The 20431-nt window shown below is 44.5% G+C and overlaps 1 protein-coding gene across 2 annotated transcripts in view; it reads left to right on the top strand.

The window, feature by feature from the left end:
• The first annotated feature begins 2489 nt into the window (after window positions 1–2489).
• Window positions 2490–20431, top strand: part of CD99 (CD99 molecule (Xg blood group)) — a 30758-nt gene continuing 12816 nt past the window's right edge. For both annotated transcript variants that reach the window (XM_028727760.2, XM_028727759.2), the window contains exons 1-6: window positions 2490–2772; window positions 15743–15775; window positions 16715–16768; window positions 17691–17726; window positions 19193–19264; window positions 20022–20075. In XM_028727760.2, coding sequence (XP_028583593.2) covers window positions 2709–2772; window positions 15743–15775; window positions 16715–16768; window positions 17691–17726; window positions 19193–19264; window positions 20022–20075 — 313 coding nt within the window. In that variant the 5' untranslated portion in view covers window positions 2490–2708. The remainder of the gene's footprint in view (window positions 2773–15742; window positions 15776–16714; window positions 16769–17690; window positions 17727–19192; window positions 19265–20021; window positions 20076–20431) is intronic.

Genomic DNA, 20431 nt, shown 5'->3' with positions numbered 1-20431 from the left:
AGTGATTTATTGCAGCTCAGTAGTTAATGCTGAGTTGTTCCTTCCTTGGCTTAAATTCCATTGTGCCAAGTTTTGGAAACACGCTGTTTAAACACTGTGTGTGACTACACGGTTTGCCATTTCTGATACAAACTTAACTCCCATTCTGTTTTCCTCCCAATACAAACATAGGCGCCGACTCCATGGGGCTTGAGGGGGCCCGAGCCCCCTCAAAAATTCGTTTGGGGGGGCTCCGCCCCCCCAATAATCTCCGGCGCCCCTCCAGCAGAGCGCCATCGCCGCCCCTCCCCCAGCCCAAAATGCACAGGGAGGGGCGGGCTGCATGCCTCCTGCCCTCCCTCCCGAGCAAAAGCTCCACCCAATTTCCTTTGGAGCTGATTAATAGGCGCAGCACGCTCTCCCCTATTCGCTCACGAGGAGGCGGCGCCACTTTATTTGCATATTCATGAGCTTATTTATTATTCATGAGCTTTCCCGGCCCCCCCCCCCAATATTTTTTATAAGTCCGCGTCCCTGAATACAAACATAAGTAGAGCCTGATGGATCAGGGCAATGGTCCATCTAGTTCAGCCTCCTTTTCTCCTGTGGGAAAACTGCAAGCAGAATTCAAGCATAAGCAAACTCTTCCCCTTTAGTGGTTTCCACCAACTAGTATTCAGAAGCATTACTGTCTCCAGCTATGGAGGAAAAGCATTTCCATCATGGCTAGTTGCCATTGATAGTCTTATCCTCCCTAGGTCTCCCAAACAAGCTGATATAAGAGTGTTTCTCCGTCGGAAAGGCAGACATGTATGTAAAGATCATATTAACTGTAACTGTTGTTGTTTTTCAGAATGTTTTAACTGTTTTAGAGAGTTTTTTCATTTTTAATTTTGGGTGTGTTTGCTGCCCTGCAGTCCTTCGGGAGGAAGGGTGGGAAACAAATTTTGGCAAATAAACCCATTAAATAATATGGGAATAAAACACATGGGCCTGCCTTTTGCCAAACAAAACATTGTTTTAAATCCATAGTACGGAAAGGGAGATCCTTGCATTATGCTGGCACAAACTCTGTATAATGCTTTCCAGCAGGGTCAGAGTGTAACAGTCCAGTAAACTTAGCTGGTGACAAATAACTGGAATTATTTTAATTGTTAAGCGCAAACAAAAACACCACCCACCCACACCAAGGTTCTCCTGGAGCTGGAGAAATCAAATCCTGAGTAACCACTAAATAATCATTTTTGAAGTTCAATTTATGAGGGAACTTAATATTTGTAACTTTCTATAGTATAAAATATCCCTGCACCTTGTCTGTGCAGAGGAGAGGCCCTAGCCACCACTCTGAGGCTTTATTTTATTTTTTACAATCAAGTGATGTATAAATTTTATGAAATAAAATAAATAGCTCAGTGCTATTCAAAGACATGATGCCTACCAGGCAACAATACTTTGCAATGCTCACTAGCAACCACTCCATAAATTAAGACCACATTTGACCAGCTCTCCTCCCCCCCCCCCCTTCCAGAGCTAAGGAACTTTTGGCCCTCCGGGTGTTCCCAAACTCCTGACTTTCATCATCCCCAGTCAGAATGGCCAGTTCTCAGAGATGATGAGGTTGTAGTCTAGCTGCATCTGAAGGACAAATTCCCCATACCTATTTTTACTAAGACAGCACCTCTGATCTAAGCATGTGCAGTCTGTTATTATATTAGCCAGACGTAACCTGCCAGAAGAGGTTCAAACATCCTCACTTGATGAGATGTCTGGCTTGTGTGAAGCATCCCTCACAGATCTAACACTACAGTACTAGGTTGTCTCAAAGGGTTGTGTCCAACTAAATGGAGTGGGTCAGTGTAGACTCACTGAAATAATTGACCCTAAGTTTGCCATGTCCATTCGATTCGATGGGTCTGTTGGCTACAACATATATAAGGCTGGCCTGCCCTCACAACATCCAGAGAGCAAGCAATGGCTTATCCTGTGTATTGCATTTCCGACAACCAGCTGAAGATCGCGCACGTGGTTCTCTCCTCCCAAGTTTATCATCAGGCCAACATTTCAGGCTGCGCGTGTGAACTCTGGAGATAAGGGCGGATTTAAACCCGAGCCTCTCCGAAAGCCAACGGCGGGATCTCCCAGCCATCCCTTCCGCCACCACATGCGGACACAAGATGACCCCGTTGGCCTGCCCACCTCAGCCCTGCCAAACTCTCCGTGTAGCTAAATCTCTAGCCAAATCCGGGCCCCTTCCGCTGTGATCTGAGCAGCAGGCCTGTGATTCCACACACGGCTCCCTTCGCAGATGGAAGAAAGCCCAGCTGCGCCACACCCGAGCCGGCGGCTGCCCGCGGGTTTCCTATTACTTCGGGGCATGACTCAACGCTGGTGTCTTCTCCTGGCCACCGGGGTGGGCGGTGCTCTCCCTCGCCTCTCCTTCCATTGGCTGCCGGAGCTCGGCGCCCACTCCGCATTGGCCGCCCTTCTCCTCGGGGGGCGGGTCTCCGAGCGAGTCCCCTTTTTGGCTGCGGGGCTGCAAGTTGCGGGCCGCTTGTTTTGCAGCTGAAGCGGAGAGGGCGAGGAAGGAAGCTCGCGGGAAACGGGGTCGCTCGCTCCATCCTCTGAAAGGAGGGGGGAAACAAGGAAAGGACCCGAGCAGGGATTGGCAGCGCCGCGAAGTTCGCCTCAAGTCTCGGCGGGCAGCAGCAGCAGCTGTCGACGGCGGGACCATGACGAGACTCGCCCTCCTGGTGCCTTTCGCCGCGCTGGTGCTGCTGGCGGGACGCGGCCGAGGTAAGGAGCGCTGCTCGGCCCTTTCCCCCTCGCGCGCCTCTAGCCTTGGATGCGGGGCGCTGCTCGGCCCTCTCTCCCCCAGCCCGAACAAAGGCTCCGGGAGAGCGGCAGGAAAAGGGGAGTAGCAGCAGCGGCGCCCGGACGGGAGGCGCCGAAGGGACGCCCACCCCCTGCCCGCCGCAGCGCCGCTCCCCGCAGCCTTTGTGCTGCCAGCCTCGAGGAGCGGGCGAAGGGAAGCCCGTCTGCACATGCTCCAAGACATCCTCTTCTTCGAAGGCTCGGCTTACCAAAAGAGTCCCCAGATGCAGGGCTTTTTTTCTGGGGGTACCCCTAAAATTTTTGAGGTTTTTTTGTACTTCTGTCCATTTAGTGTATGTATTTTTCCCGATTTGAACTATAAAATGGTGCTTTTCTGGAGTCAAAATGAGAGTATCCCTAAACATTTTTTCCCAGAAAAAAAATAAATCACTGCTCAAATGGATCCTAGAAGAGGGGGGGGGGGGGAGGGAATGGGAATCGTAACGGAGTGACAGGCGTTTGATCCAAATTGGGCTGTAAGCAGCCTAGGCGGCAAGTTGTTGTTTTTGTTATGTATTTATCGACACCCTGCCTTTTCCCCTGATAGGGACACAAGGCAGATAAAATAAGAACAACTGAAAACATAGTGGGCAATAATAATAAAAAAACCCCAATTAAACATTAGAGTCTGGGACACACTTCCAAGAAGAATAAGCTGATGGTTTATCTTTAGGCCAGTGGACAGGATCACACCCACAGGGGTGCCAGGTTGAATAAAATATGGGGGGGGCAGGTAAGCCCTGCCCCGCCCAATCACATGGTGAGGCACACCCACACTATTTGAATGGCAGTGCCCATCAGCTTGGGGGGCCCTGGCCCTCTGAAATATGGGGGCAGCCCATGGACATAGCCAAGGGGGGGTCAGGGAGGGGCAGCTGCCCCCCAAAATCAATAGAAATAAAAATATATAGCTGAGATTCTCCCCACCCAGTGAAAGGCCTGCTCCCCCCAACAAAGGTCTCCCCCGCAACAAAAATCCTGGCTACACCTTGGCCCCCAGGAGTTGGCTCCTGTGGTACCCAGGTGTTGTCCTAATATTGTAGAATTATTCTCCCACTTCACCCCTTAAGCTTGCTCTGAAAGGAGAAGGGATTGTGCCTGCATCATGTCTACATTCAAAAGAGATGTCAGTGTTAAGATCTCGGATAAGCATGTGTTTTCTGGCTTCACTTTCCTGTTAGACTTGCCCACAGGTCTTTGTATGGAGCCTTTCCCCAGTTGTTTAAGGACCTGGTACTATAAACTTGGTAGTGCCTATCCCGATGCAGAGCGAATGGTACTGAGTAAGGTGGCTGGGTGGGAACTTAGGGTAAAGTGTGAACTGGAGGGTGTTTGTGGAAATTCATTCTTCCTGTTGGCTGCTTGTGCCAGACTCTGATTTATTTATTTGCCACTGAATTAACATCCTAAACAAGTAGGAAGGTAGCCTTGAAATCTATTATCCTTTTATGGGGTAGGCTTAACTGCAACCTAATATTCTTTGGACTTGTATATTTTCACTGGGGGAAAGGCAATATAGAGTGCAGCCCTATATGGAAAGGCAATATAGAGTGCAGCCCTATATAGGTTTACTTAGGGGGAAGTCTCACTGAGTTTAGGGGGCCTTGCTCCATAATAGGTGCATTTAGGATTGCAACCTATGTCTGCTTTTGGCTTAGCTATGTTATTGTTTGGGACGTGGGTGGCGCTGTGGGTTAAAGCCTCAGCGCCTAGGACTTGCCGATCGAAAGGTCGGGGGTTCGAATCCCCGCGGCGGGGTGCGCTCCCGTCGCTCGGTCCCAGCGCCTGCCAACCTAGCAGTTCGAAAGCACCCCCGGGTGCAAGTAGATAAATAGGGACCGCTTACTAGCGGGAAGGTAAACGGCGTTCCGTGTGCTGCGCTGGCTCGCCAGATGCAGCTTTGTCACGCTGGCCACGTGACCTGGAAGTGTCTCCGGACAGCGCTGGCCCCCGGCCTCTTGAGTGAGATGGGCGCACAACCCTAGAGTCTGTCAAGACTGGCCCGTACGGGCAGGGGTACCTTTACCTTTACCTATGTTATTGTTGTATAGTGACAGAGGTACTGAAGGAGGATTTTCCATGGCTATGGAATAACCATTCCATGAGTATAGAAAATGCAGTATTATTAGCAGACTATTAACATACAACGGGTCCAGTTAAGGCAGGCTTCCTCAACCTCAGCCCTCCAGATGATTTGAGACTACAATTCCCATCATCCCTGACCACTGATCCTGCTAGCTAGGGATCATGGGAGTTGTAGGCCAAAAACATCTGGAGGGCCGAGATTGAGGAAGCCTGAGTTATGGACTAACTGTGACTGCTAGTCACATTATTTGAGCTGACTTCTTTGGAAGACATTTATTATGAGGATGGGAATTGCCCTTTATGTGATTCAATAATTGGGAGGGGGAATGCACATGATACTAGAATTCCATCCTTCTGTGACATCTGGGGACACCCCCCCCCCCCCGGAATCACCACAGTTTTTGGAAAAAACATGTGCACACCTATAGGTGAAGGATGCATACAGCTGTTTTGTGGTGGAGTAGATCTAAGAGTGCTATTTTAAGTATGACAATATATTCACACTTAAGTGGTAATCTTTGTCAGAAGCAGCCCTGATGTACTGGAAGAGCAAAATTGTCTTCTCTACAGCATATTATTCTATCATCATTGTCATCATCATTATTTTTAAAAAACCCATTTGTAACAGGACTTTCTTCCTTGGAGATCAGAGCTTGGTTATTGCTCAGGCTGCACATGATGTTTTTCTTTCTTTTTATTATCTAAAGTAGTCTCTCAAGCTGCAATGCCCTGTGGGAGAGGGGGGAGCATTTTAACCCTTTCCATTCTCTTGCTTTTGCACACCTGCAAATGGTCCTAGAGCTGTGTTTAGCTTCTTTATTCTGTCTTCCCCCCATGAACTACAAGCAGCTATGTGTGGACAGTAGCATAGTTAGTGGTGTGCACCGGGAGTAGGAGGGCTGTAGGGTGTCACGGGGGTCTATAGGGCAGCACGGGAGGGAGTGTGGCATGGGAGCTGCTGTACCTGGGGATGGGATTCTGTGCCTCAGGGGAGCTTGCAGGTAGCACAGCAGCTGCTGGGCATTTCGGGTGCTGTGGGGTAGAGTGGGGGTGGAACTACTTCCCATCCCTGAAATCGGCGACTGCCCTAAACAAACTCAGCAACTGTGGTCTGCCCCAGGTGCCGGTGTGTGTGTGGAGGTGAAAAAGCATCAGAGGGCCAAGGGTTAAAATGTTCTATGACACACCTCCTCCTCTTTACACTGATTAGCATCATGTTCAGTTTGTCTCTTAGCATTAGAATGACCCACTGAGTTAAGTTAGGCTAAAATATTCTACTGACTTGACCAAAAGCACTCCTTGAACATTGAAGTTGAATGTATAACAAGTTGAGCAGTGCAGTTGTTTTGCTCTAATTTCATTATGTTTAACCAGACAGGGAAATAGCTTTCCTTGAATGCCTTTCCATTTTGGAATTCTGACCCAGATAAATTCCCATTTTAGGCAGCGCAGCTAGCTACACAACTTAGTTCTCTGTGACAGGACCAAGTTTTAAAAATGCATTTACTCTTTGTTAGGAGAACATAGGGAATCCTTATTCTATTAGAGACCTTTAAAAAAGTTTAATACCATAGTTTATTATCCACCACCTAAACAAGTTTATTTGGACATAAATCTAGATTTCAATGGTACCTGTATCTGGGTAATATGCTTGGGATGGCTGCCTTGAACTTTACAGTCTTTCTTGGCCCAAACCATTCATCTTCCTGCTCCTGTTCCTGTTCCTGAGAGCCAGTGTGGTGTAGTGGTTAAGAGCGGTAGTCTCGTAATCTGGGGAACTGGGTTCGCGTCTCTGCTCCTCCACATGCAGCTGCTGGGTGACCTTGGGCTAGTCACACTTCTCTGAAGTCTCTCAGCCCCACTCACCTCACAGAGTGTTTGTTGTGGGGGAGGAAGGGAAAGGAGAATGTTAGCCGCTTTGAGACTCCTTAAAGGGAGTGAAAGGCGGGATATCAAATCCCAACTCCTTTTCCTCCTCCTCTTCTTCTTCTTCTTCTTCATCTTCTTCTTCTTCTTCTTCCTAAAGTGAGCATTATAGTTTTCCAATAAACAATTTTAGAACTGACTCGCACACATGTAAGTACTGTACTTGGATCCAACTTCTGTGTGACATGTACCACCTCACTGGAACTGTTATGACTGTTCACTTACTGCATGTTAGGCATATTAATCATTTCCTTGCCAACTATCAAACAACAGAGTCCTACAGTAGTATGTAGGTTGGCAGGGAAGTAACATATTGTTTTGCAATTAAATGTTTTCTCACTTCTCCTTGCAACAATGGGCAAGTAGAAATTAATATTTGTCAGCTGGTAACCTGCCAGTGCATGTGCATGCTGCATAAGCACAGGCAAGATGCAGCGCTTCCTCTGGATACTTGGAGAGACTTTTTGTGTTATTCATGAGGCTACAGTATGACAAGTGAAACATGGGGGAATAGAGAGCAGCTGTTGTGCGAGTTGTCATAGATGGTTGCCTATTGCTTCTGTAGGCAAAATCCCCAATTAGGAGTGAGACCAAGCAATAAAATGCAATGATTAATGGGAGCAGTTAGGAACATGGAAAGCATGCCTTCTACTGTGTCAGAGCTCTAGTTCATCTATCTATTGCCTATGCCTACACCAGAGGTGGGGAATTTTCTCAGCCCAAGGACTTCATACCCTCGTGGCAGCCTTCTGGGGGCTGCATACCAGCAGTGGCCAGGAGCAGAGGCAGAGCAATGGAGATGATTCTTGCCTTTGTACAGTAGGGTATATTCCAGCCACAAAATGCCTGGGTTTTGCACACACTTCTCCATTCAGTCCAGCAAGAGGCATTGGTTCCAGGACTCATTTCAGCCAGGCAAAAGCACTTGAAATGGACAACAAGCATGGCTGCTGGGGGCCGGCCTGGGGAGAGTCCTGAGAGCTGGAGAGAGGCTTGGGGAGTTGCATTTAGTCCCCACTCATGAGGTTCCCCCATCCCTGGCCTACACTGACCCACAATGGCTCACCCAAGTTTTCAGAATGGAGACATTCCCAACCCTGACTGGAAGCTCCAAGGATTGAACCTGAAACCTTCTGCCTGCAGAGTTTGTTCTGCTGATGAGCTGTGGCCCCACGTCACAGAATTCCTGTGTGAGCTTGTTGTCCTAGCAGAGATTGCCTTACCATTTAGCTATTGCCCACTTGGTTATAAGGTGTTGCATCAGGTTCCAATTATGTTAGCAAGTGGGAATCTTATAGGCGCAGGGATGTTTAAAACACGACAGCTTAGCAGAAATATTAGCACTATTGTATTTTATGTTTATTGTTCTGGGGATAAAAGAAAAGGAGCAGGGTATAAATATGTTAGTACTGAACTGGCATCCTGCCCACCTAGCAGTTCGAAAGCACGTCAAAGTGTAAGTAGATAAATAGGCACCACTCTGGCGGGAAGGTAAATGGCGTTTCCGTGCGCTGCTCTGGTTCACCACATGCTGGCCACATGACCCGGAAGCTGTACTCCAGCTCCCTTGGCCAGTAAAGCAAGATGAGCGCCGCAACCCCAGAGTCATTCACGACTGGACCTAACAGTCAGGGGTCCCTTTACCATTACCTTTTTACTGAACTGGCAACATGCAATAATATGTATTGTAGGAAAAATCCTAAAAATACAGCAATTAAATTAATCCAGCCTCCTGTCCATAGTACAGGCAAATGAAAGCATAAATGCAGCTATTGTAAGTTCACAAGGCAACAGCAGTGCATTAGCTGCTTTAAGTATAGGATCTTTCTCCTACAAACCTGCTGTCAAAAGAACAAAAAGGAGGAACAGCATCTTTGTTGGAAGACAAGCTGTTAGGCAATTCATTCCAGATGTTTGTTTTCCTCAACCCTTATTGAATAAACCTTGAACTTTTGCCAGCAGCTTTGTGTTTACTGGGTATGTTTATCCTGTGGATTGCAAATGGTCCACCTGCTCTCTCCTCATTCCTTTCCCCGACTTGTGCAAGGAATATAGCCCATTTCCAGGGTGGAAGGAAGCAATGGATGATGATGGCAGGTGAAAGAAAATAGAGAGGCATTCAGCACTGAACCTTACAGTCAACAATGAGCACAAGCTTCGCATTAAGTGCTGTCTGCAGATATACATTGGTGTTACCCAGAATGAAACTGTATCACACTCCAGTGTGGGTAAGACTGCCATGTTAAAAGCCTGGGCATCATCTTAGGTGCTGCATCTTTCTGTGCATCTGTCTGAGGAGGACACATGATGCATCTGCCTTGGGGAAGCTAAGAAGGGCTGGATCTTGTCAGTACTTGGGAAACCTTGGCTTCCATGACGTCATGGAAGACAGGTGGCACTCACACAATGCAATAAACATTGTAAAGATTTTAAAATCACACCCAGTAAGATAGAATTGGAAACCTATTGTATTCTTAACTGATTGTAGTGATACAGTTACAGATTTGATTTAAAGATATTCTGTTGACTTGTGAAATAGCTGGGGCTCCGTTCTCCTTCCATGACTTCCATTAACAGAAGTGAAACTATTTGATACATTCCTGTTAATTACAACATGGTGGTGTAGGTTTTCCTGAAAACAATCAGTGCAAATATGGATAATTTGTAGTGGAAAAATTGCTGGTGCCCTAATACTGATCTAGTTAGCATGCCTGTTTTGCCCTTATTTGGTATACAAAGCCCAAAAGAGCTCCTTTGAAATGACCAAGTTTGCCTAATAATGCATCTGCAATTGGCATCCATTCTTTGTTACCAATTAACTCGAGAGATCTGTAGGGTGGCAACACGAGAATGGGCCTTCTCTGCAGTGGCTCCCCCATCTGTGGAATGCTCTCCCCGGGGAAGTTTGCCTTGTGCCTTCATTATACACTTTTAGGGGCCAGGCAAGAACGTTCCTTTTTAACCAGACCTTTGGTTGATATGATTGACATCCTGTGCCCTTTTAAAATGTGGAAGTTTTTTTTGGAGGGTGGGTTATTAGGTTGTTGATTTTATTTTGATTATATATTTTGTGGTTTTATATTCTGACTTTGTTCTGTGAACCACCCTGAGACCTTCGGGTATAAGGTGGTATATAAATTTAGTAAATAAATAAAACTTTTGCAATGGACATCTTTCTGCAGAAAATTTTGCACTCCCATCACTATTACTAAATTATTGGAGTATGAATATAGACTATGGGGAAATTGAAAAAAAAACTATAGGCTGAAGGTAGTCATTTGAGACAGCGTTATTCCCCTTCCATGCGAAAGTATGTATTCCATCATGAGTCCCAGTGAGACGAGGGAAATCCCAAATCATGTTGTCAAGGTCTTGGTTGCAATCAATTTTGGGTAGTATTCCTACAGATGAATAAGTCAAATCAGTCTGGCATGCCTCATGGCCTTCATTTTTTTTGTGGGAGGTGCAAGTGTTAATTTATGAAAGTTTAGCCTTGCATTAAAGTATCAGAAAAGTCTTAAGGATAGGATTCTTGAACAGCTAACTGTATTCCAAAAGAAGTACTGTGCTCTTAACCCAGTCACAACAATGCATTTAGAAATGGTTCAGTGCATTCATTGGAGTACGCTTCTCTGGGTGATCTGGGCTGCTCCCTTACTGCTTATGTCTAGCCAAGGCAGTTAAACATTCTTAGGAGGAAGGGAGATGTACGAACTATTTAAAATAAGTTCATGGCTGACAGACTGTGGCATTGGCACTTCTAACTTTGGAAAAGCTAACCTAAGGGCCAGAAGGCTGCCTGCTGTTCACAGTTCAAAGCAGTGATTTCCCCCCACACCACTCCCCACACAAAGAGACTCTTAAGTTGTGCAAACACCTTAATTATTTGTCAGTGGTACTTACTGACCCTTTTAGCCACTTTTGCAAATTGCAATCTCTTTCCTAACACTGGCAACAGTCAACAGGAGTGCAAGAAGCTGTCTTATACTGAGTCAGATCACTGGTTCATCTAGTTCATATTGTCTGCTAGTTCATAAAAAATATTCCATATGGTATGTGTTACATTGCACATTTCTTTTTACCCTCCATCAAATAGTTGAATTTCAGACATTTCAAGAAACCAGCATTTCATTTCCCATTGAGCAACTCATGGAACTTCTACTTTCTTCTGATACTGGGCAGTCGGGACCATGGCAGCCATTGTTTGAGTTTAAACAAACCGATTGTCGTCTATATTTTGATATGGAGAGCAGCCATTTATACTTAGATGCTAGATTCACTTGGAAAGTACAGCATTCCTTCTGCATATATCTAATATAAAGTTCGTCTTACAGCTGAGCTAGTACCGTAAGTATTCTTTACCTCTATTGTCTGGGGCTGTAATTAAGGTAAGGCTCTATCTCCAACCATTATATCAGCTGAGCTAATGGTTACCTAGATATGTGGCAAGGAAGGGAGAAAGGGGTTAATGGACTGGAAGGGAGAAAGGGTGTTAATATGCTGATCAAAACAGGACAACCCCAAAATACCTGGGGTAAATTTTCACTGGCGAGTGTTACTGCCTTATCGGGAAAAGAAACTCATTATTGGAAGGGGGACACATTAAGTTAAGCTATTAAGCTATTTTTTATTTTTTCCACAAAAAAACAACACGAGGCCCCAGTCTGGATCAGGCCAGTGTGGACAAGGGATTAAATGTTTCACCCCCACATTCACTGCCCCTCACCCTCTGCAGTAAAGTGCACTGTCAGCATGCCAAAGGGGGAATGGTTTCTAGTGAAAAGGGGATATGTTTTCATGATCCCAACCCAGAAGGTGGTCTTGCAGTGCAACTTGCTGTGTGTATGTATGTGTGGAAAGTTAAGCATTTGCCTCAGCTGGGCTCCTCCTTTAAAAAAGGCCTGTAAGGCAGTGATTTGAACTGCTGAAAGACACAGTAGAATGAAGTAACACAGATTAGTTTAGTGATTTGGTGGGTGGGAAGGAGCCTAGTGTAGACCCAAAAGCAGCTGGCAGCATGGCAACTTGTTAAAAACAGGGAAAGTGAAGTAGCAGAGGCATGGGATTTCAGATTCGTAGGAAAGCATGTAGATGCAGTTGGAGTTGGAGTACTTGAGTCTATGAAAAAAACTTTGTCTCCTAAGTTTGGCAAGTCCTAACTTAAGGCTATTCGGACAGTATATTTTTGATCCCTTGCATCTTAAAAAGGGCTTTGAGATAACTTTTTCCTTGGACAGAAAATTAGTACAACAGCAGCTTTTTAGCTTGGAGCAGTGTGCTGATAGAAGCAGTCTGTGTGGTGCACACTTTCTTGAATCTGCAGTGCAGCGTCGACTCTTCCCAACTTCATGGTATGTTGCTGCAGAGCTAATTATAAAGGGCTGCTTGGCAGCGCGTGTAAACATCCTGCCAGGGTTTTTGCCTCATCGGGTAGCCCACAGATTTCTGCGTAGCACGAGATGACTCATGATGTTGCAAGCTGTCAGTTATTCTCATATGAGTCATGCTTGTATGCCAGTCCCTCTGCTTTAAAGGTGTCCAAATGTCCAGATCTCTCTATTGAGCTGTTTTGCAGAGGTGATATGGCAAAGGCATTCTAGTCTGTTACTCATTAGTGGGTGTCCCCCACTTCATCATTCTGAAATCCCATACCCATTGGTTTTGGTGTGCCTCTGTTGCTAAATGGATTGCAGATGACAAATGAAACTCGGAGAAAATTGCAACAACAAAAATGATCAAAATGCAAGGGGACAGGAGGGAGAGGTTAGATATTACCCCCCTCCAGTCATTTGAAATGGATGTTTGCTTTTGTTTATTGAAAAGGTGGCACAATGTTTTCATTGGTGTTAATCTCACTGGGCTGGATCCTGACTCTTCTCCATGGGTGTAAGGGATCCTTCTGTGAACACAAGTATCCTTCTGATTTTTAGTGTAAGGGATCCTTCTGTGAACACAACTATCCTTCTGATTTTTAGAAGTTCTTTCAATTTTTAAAGAAAAGTTGGGAACCGTGTTATTTTTAATTGAATGGTGTTGAGCTGTTTAGGCATACTTTATAGTCGTCTAGCAAGCTATAGCTGCCAATATCAGAACAGAACTCTCATCCCACCCAGCACTTTCTTTTCCTGATAAATCTCTATTGGTAACTGGACAGGAAATAAGTTACAGTATGTGTTTTTAAACATTAGTTTTGAGTTGGAGGAGAAAACCCACAAAAAAAGGCACCTTATCAACATGCTAATGGTTTTTCACACATACCTGCACCCTAATTGACTGTCTATGGCTGAAAATAAAAATTGATAATGTGTTCATCCAACCACTGTACTGATTCCTGCTGCTTTCATCAGCAGGCCTTTATATTCTTTTATTTAATAGATTTATTAACTACCATTCAGAACACAATATTTTTGGACACCAGCTTACAGCCATTTAAAACAATGGTTTAAAACAATCACTATCATAATAACAGCAATAAAAAACATTAATATGTCACAGCCAGCGATATCCATATAAGGCTAGAACAGAAGCTGCTGCCTTTTGGATCATCTCATTATTAGACTCTATTTCATTTTCCTTATGTGTGGTGGAATTGAACACTGGAAGTAGTAGTTGCTGTAAGGTGGGGCAGGTCCAGCATGAATGCGGTCATGCACTTATCCATGGATTAGTTTTGGGTGCAGGATTGATAGACAACTTGCCCAGAATTCATGTAGGGTGGTCACTTTTGTTGTTGTTGCTTAGTCGTTTAGTCGTGTCTGACTCTTCGTGACCCCATGGACCAGAGCACGCCAGGCACTCCTGTCTTCCACTGCCTCCCGCAGTTTGGTCAAACTCATGCTGGTAGCTTCGAGAACACCAGCCATCTCATCCTCTGTCGTCCCCTTCTCCTTGTGCCCTCCATCTTTCCCAACATCAGGGTCTTTCCCAGGGAGTCTTCTCTTCTCATGAGGTGGCCAAAGTATTGGAGCCTCAGCTTCAGGATCTGTCCTTCCAGTGAGCACTCAGGGCTGATTTCCTTCAGAATGGATAGGTTTGATCTTCTTGCAGTCCATGGGACTCTCAAGAGTCTCATCCAGCACCATAATTCAGCAAGCATCAGTTCTTCAGCGATCAGCCTTCTTTATGGAGGGTGGTCACATGTATCCCTTAAACACTGAGATCAGGGCTTTGGGGAAAACACAATCCCTGAGGAGGTACAAGAAGACTGATGGCATCCTGTCTTAGACAAAATTGTGATCACTCAGGCAGGTACAAAGCGTTAGCACATGCTGTTCCAGCTTTGCAGGGTGATGTTGAGGGAGCATATCTATTGGGCTGTTATTGAGAACCTTCTGAAAACCCACAGTTCTACCCAAGGGAAATAGACAAGTTTGGGGGTACAAGGGTACTGTTGACAGATGCCCAGGGATATGTGTTTGGCAAGCTTGTAATGCCTCTTCAATCATGTTAAGAAATGGAAGAATGGAAAAGTTAATTGGACAGGCTCTTGTGTTTTGTTATAATCACCCTGCAGTGACCATTTTTTCCTTGGACTGTTCTTTTCCATGTGGCAGAGCCTGCCAACCTTGGATTCATTTGCAGCCTGAAGATACTGTCACGGGCAACACACACCACAACTAAGCACACATTGCAGCCAGTTCTTCTGGCTACAACAAAATGCTTCTTTCAAGCTTAATTTCAGTGGAAGGGGACATGGGGGGGGGGCAACAAAAGCTGCTATGGGCACATATGTATACACAGATGCTACATTGGTGACCCCTTGTGTGTGACATAGGGCATATCTATGCAACTAGATATAAACAATCTTAAGGAAACGGACTGAAGAGTCATCTAGTTTAGTGTTCTGTTTCTAGTGGGTGCTTCCAAGAAGCTTACAAGCAGAATATGAAAGGAAACCAGTACCTGGCATTTAGAGGTAAACTGTCTCTGGACACAGTCTTGGCCAATAGCCCTTTATAGGTCTACACCTTAGGGAAGACTCTTTATTACCATTGGTTTCGTATATCACAAGCTTTGCAGTTTTGTTTTTGGGTTTACCATACAATTTCTTGGCTGTCCTTCAGCACATCTAGCAAGATTAAACTCCCAGATATATTGGTGCTAACAAGGAAGGAGAAGATGAGAATTTGTATTCTGGTTCAGATACTTCAGGTGGTGCAGAATATGGTGGCCAGACTGCTGATGGGGGCATGTGGTTGACAACATGAAAAACCATTTGTATAACACCCACAGTGGCTGCTACCAAGACAGGTTTAAGGTCTATGCATTCTCAAGCCCCAAACAACTTAGGCCTATGTTAGGAAACTGAGCCTGTGTAATGCTCTTCCAACAGAGACCTAGCAGTCACCTTTAAACATGCACTGGAAAAAATTCTATGTCACCAAGTTTGTGTAAGCAATTAAAAAACTATTGATGATCTCTGATTTTAAATATTTATGTTGTTTTTATTGTATTTATGTATGTATGTATGTATGGCGGCTGTGCACTGTGGTCTAAACCACAGAGCCTAGGGCCCGTGATGGGGTGAGCTCCCGTTGCTCGGTCCCAGCTCCTGCCAACCTAGCAGTTCGAAAGCACGTCAAAGTGCAAGTAGATAAATAGGTACCGCTCTGGCGGGAAGGTAAAACGGCATTTCCATGTGCTGCTCTGGTTCACCAGAAATGGCTTAGTCATGCTTGCCACAAGACCCGGAGGCTGTGTGCAGACAAACGCCGGCTTCCTTGGCCAGTAAAGCAAGATGAATGCCGCAACCCAAAGTTGTCCGCGACTGGACTTAACGGTCAGGGGTCCCTTTAGCTCTATAAACTGGTGTGATATTTTTTTCCTGTGACTAGAGGCATACAAATATATTTATAAATAAGCAAATATTTTAATTTTACAGGACAAGATTTTGACTTGGCAGATGCATTTGGCGGTAAGTTAACTACAACCTAATGAAGTAAACTTAAGAATATTTGATGGGTTTTATAGTAACCATGATATTGGGATGCAGATTTTAGTCTAAATCAGATATTAACCCTGTCTGAGCTTCAGTTGCATCCTGCTGCATCATCTCAGTTTGATGGATCAAGAGGGATTATCCCGATTTATAGAGCCCAATAATTTAAGACAAGGTGGGTAATAATGCAGAATGGAGGGGGGAGGAAATGTTAAATTACTTTAATGTAAAAATCTGCGCACGGGGGCTGGGGGAGCAGTAGCCTCCTGCCCAACTGCTTTTGAAAGTGATGGGAATTGCAAATATAGTTTGGTATTCAACCCAGGTGAAAACATTATTCTGAGCTAGCACAAATCCCTTGTGGGAACCTAAGCAGGTCTTTCAGTTCACGCCCCCCCCCCATGCACACCCACACCCACACAAGGGTGTGGTCTTTAAAGCTTGACCATGTGCACTGTCCAAAGTGAATTCTTGCCTTCCATTTCCCTCCCCCACCCCCTTTGGAACAAACTTTGCTTTGCCTCCTACCACCTTCAGATGACCAGTTTAGGGTTTGGCACAGGTCTACTTTACTCATTGTGCAAATGAGCAGCAAAGGCTCGCACCTTGTGTCTGGTTTCTTTGTGCATTTTTAAAAACAATGAATATATGTTACCCACCCTTCGCAAAACATCCTGGGTGAGGTCTAGTAAGAATAAAAATGCAGTCCAGCAACTATCTTACCAGCAAGAATAAGTGTAGCCCTGCCCAGTTTTGTTTGTGTATGTATGTGTGTGTGTGTGTGTGTGTGTGTGTGTGTGTGTAAGTATGTATGTGTGTATGTAATGCTGAATCACTAATCAGTCCTAGCAAGTGCCCCCTTTGGTAACTGGTCATTGAAGTTATACTAAGACCTGTGTGTTTTTAATATGGCAGATCCTGAAGATGTAACACAGAAGCCGATTCCACCTAACAAAAAGCCAACACAACGTGAGTATAAGAGTAATCAGAACATTGATTTTCTATTCCTATACAATTATTTTTCAGTGTGCATGACTAGGTTTGTGTTATAAACGGCATTGTATGTCATGAGTTGTCATCCATCCATCTCAGGAAACAATAGAGGAGTGCGCTCTGCTGAGTACAAGACAAGTAGATGCCAAATTTGCCTTAGTCCAATGTTTTGTCTTGTTTTTTGCAGATATGTGAGTGAACTTTCCATAACACTGATAATTCATGTATATAGGGTCTAATAATACAACCCACTTCAGGCCAGGTATAAGGCAGGACAAATATCCAAAGAATTCATCCTTGACTACATGTGTACATGGATGTGAACACGTGTCACCAACAGAGGTGTGATTTCCAAGATATTGGGCCTAGAGTGAGGGCATGCCATGGGGACATAGCCGTGCCAGACCATTTACAGAGGGGAAAGCATGAAGTACTAATAACTGCTCCAAAGTTTCTCATTGCACAACAGAATGTTTTCCTCCCCCTCCTCCCTGTGTACTCCCTAAATCTGTTCTGGAAGTTCCCCCAACCCTTCAGAGCAAATTCGGGGACAGTGCAAGGTACATGCAGTGGGATATCTCACTGGGCTAGTTTTAATCTTTGTGGTAGTGAAACTACTTTATTGAGTACCATCCTTTCTGCTTTATAAAATATCAGTCATTTTAACCTATAGTATTTCATTGGCAACCCTTGACTGACCATGAGTGCCCAATTTAAATATGGTTCTACATTCATTGTGAAGCCCCCCCCCCCCGTGTGTGTGTTACTTACTATTATCATTAATAATAATAATAATAATAATAATAATAATAATAATAATAATAATATCTAAATCGTTTTACCTGGAGTATTTCATTTCTGGGAGAAAGATTACAACTGTGTTGTCTTCCCTGTTTAGATGATGATGATGGCTTTAACTTGGAAGATGCCTTTGGTAAGTATTGTCTGCACTCCATGCAAGTCTAGTTTGTATGTTGCTTTTGAAGCCCAGACAGTCACAAATTCAAAGACCATAGCATGAGGATCTTTGGAAGTCCTTTGTACAAATAGCACTTCAGACCTCTGCAAACCTAAGGTTTTAAAGAGCAGTGTGAAGCTGTTTGCAAAAGGCTTTCGAACAGCCCTGCTTTGAAGCAGCATCCGGCAAGATGCTGATGAGTAGAGATTTCAGTGTTGCTTTCTGCAGGGGTCTGAGCAGGATTTAAACTCAGCTTATCAACTGTTGAGTGGCAGTTAAATCCGCTGCTTTGGCTGCACACATCACTTGCCTGTGAGGAAGTGGCACTTGCAGCTAATGCAGAATTGAACTCTTCCAGCTCCCTCAGCAGCTGATGTCACCCTCCCAGATAGGTAGGTGGTTGTGGTTTTGGGAAAAAATGGCCTCGTGTGCCAAGACTGGCCCAAGAGCCAGAGCTTCCCTATCCCAGTTGAGCAGCATAAGCAAATATAATGGACAAAGCAGTATCTCAACTGTACAGTTACATCAAACGGTTTACTTAAAATCAGCCAGAAAATTGCCTTTTCCATCTTCTTCAAATTTTAGGAAATGGTGCTGCAAGACCCACTTTGCACACTATAAAAACCTTTGCCAGATGTTGCAAGACTGCTAGTCCCATCATCCCTCACCATCGCTGGCTAGGGGCGATGGAAGTTGTAGTCCAAAATACCTTGAGGCACCAATTTCAGGCATCTGACCCAGCACTACAGATGCTGTTTGTGTTTGCCTTTCCCTTGCTCTTTGTATGCATTCTTTAGTCACTGTGGGTAATCTGTACATCCCTCACCTGGATACATTTATAATTTGGGGGAGTTGGCAGGTGACATTCTTAGTGACTACAGAGAAGTAATATGTATATTACAGTGCCTATTGAGGTGCCTCTACTCCTGTACCAAAAGTAACTTGAGGGAAGAGAGAGGAGGTTATTTATCTTGCTTGGTCTGGAACAACTCCTCCCCAAGGAGCTTAGGGTCTTCTAAATAGTTCTCCCCATCCCCATTTTATTCTCACAACAATGCTGTGAGATACATTAAGCTGAGAGACAGGCCCAAGATCACCTAATCAGTTCCATGGCTGAGTGGAGATTTGAACCCTGGTTTCCCAGATCCTAATAGCCCTGTGCCAAACCCCTCCTTAAATTTGGATGGGTTTCTGAGGGTATGAAAGCTGTTGAACAAGAAAGTGATGAAATAACCTGAGAGCATGCCAGGATGTCGTGTATACACAGCTGTGGCATTGGCTTTAAGCTAGATTCCAAGTTTTACCATTGTGGATGGGCTTGTCAAGTACATTATTCTACCTAAGAAGCAAGGAAAATGGGATACCATTTCTACAAAATCAGAATATCAAGGTATTTTCTACTTCTCATATTTTGAAGTTTGTTATCTCTCTGTGTGTGTTAGTTGATGACCCCAAGAAGCCAGAACCACCAGCACTACCTCAGCCAGATCCTGGAAGCCATGGCAATACTGGTGGTAAGCTTCTCTAGAAATACTACTTCAGAGCGTAGCCTGACAGTATCAGTTATGGTCAGTAAACTAAAATCTAATATGAGATTAAAGAAGAGAGGTGATAACTTTCATCTGTGCTTCAGTGCATCTTCAGATCTTTATAGTTCACCATCTGCAAGATTTACAGCTCAGTGCTGATGTAACACTGCTGATGGCTTACCCATAGCTAAGGGATATGGTGGTGGGCTGCAGGCACATGCACTCTCGCTTTCCCCCTCTCATTCTCACTCCCTTCTTTTGTCAGCAATAATATAATGGAGCTTTATATCAGCATTGATCCTGGTTTAGTTTTAACCAGAACTTGAAGTGATTTGTGAACCTGGTTAGAGCTCAATTAGTGTCCTTCTACGCACCAGACCTTTTGCAGGAGACGTGGAGAAATTTATAAAGCACATATGTAATGTAAGGCACTGTAGGTGGAGAGTGCTGCCATCCTAATCATGCACACGGGTGCTTGATGCCAACATGTTTCACGAAACGGCACTAGCATGGCTGTTCACTTGCCCCTCTTGAGCAACTCAATGTGAGTCTTACACGTTCTCCATAACCAGCTAAGCTGAATTATGTGGGCTTTTCCTCATGGTAAGCATACTTGGGATTGTAGCTATATTTATGGTCCCTGGAAAAGTGCCACAAACACCATAGTGTACAGATTGCCATAGGAAATATATGTTGTGGGTTTTTAGAAGACTTCGTTCTAACAAATATTCTCTTTTCAAAGATTTTAGTGATTTGGATTTAAATGATGGTCAGGCACCCCCAGATCCACCAAAAGGTAAGTTTCTAGTGCAAACTGTTATAAATATACTTAGATATGTCACATTTGTGTTTTTTTATAATACTGAGGGATTATGATGGGGGTTCTCTGGTATAATAATAATAATAATGATGATGATGATGTTTCCTTAAATCAGTTGAGATTTAATTTAGCTGGATTGACTTGCATTAACTAAGCAAACCTTTTTAAAATGTTAATTTAAACATTTTTAACAGTTTTCTACTAGCCAAAATATGTTGAAATGTTTTATTTGGGGGTGTGGTGCGTGGGACAAACTAAAAAGATGGATTGTGCTGTGATCTTAGCTTTGGTGCTTAACAGAAATTCAACATTTTACTTGGAAATCTTTTTGA

Source organism: Podarcis muralis, chromosome 4, assembly GCF_964188315.1.
Source record: "Podarcis muralis chromosome 4, rPodMur119.hap1.1, whole genome shotgun sequence".
Lineage (NCBI taxonomy): Eukaryota > Metazoa > Chordata > Lepidosauria > Squamata > Lacertidae > Podarcis > Podarcis muralis.
This window is presented reverse-complemented; position numbering and strand designations above follow the sequence as displayed.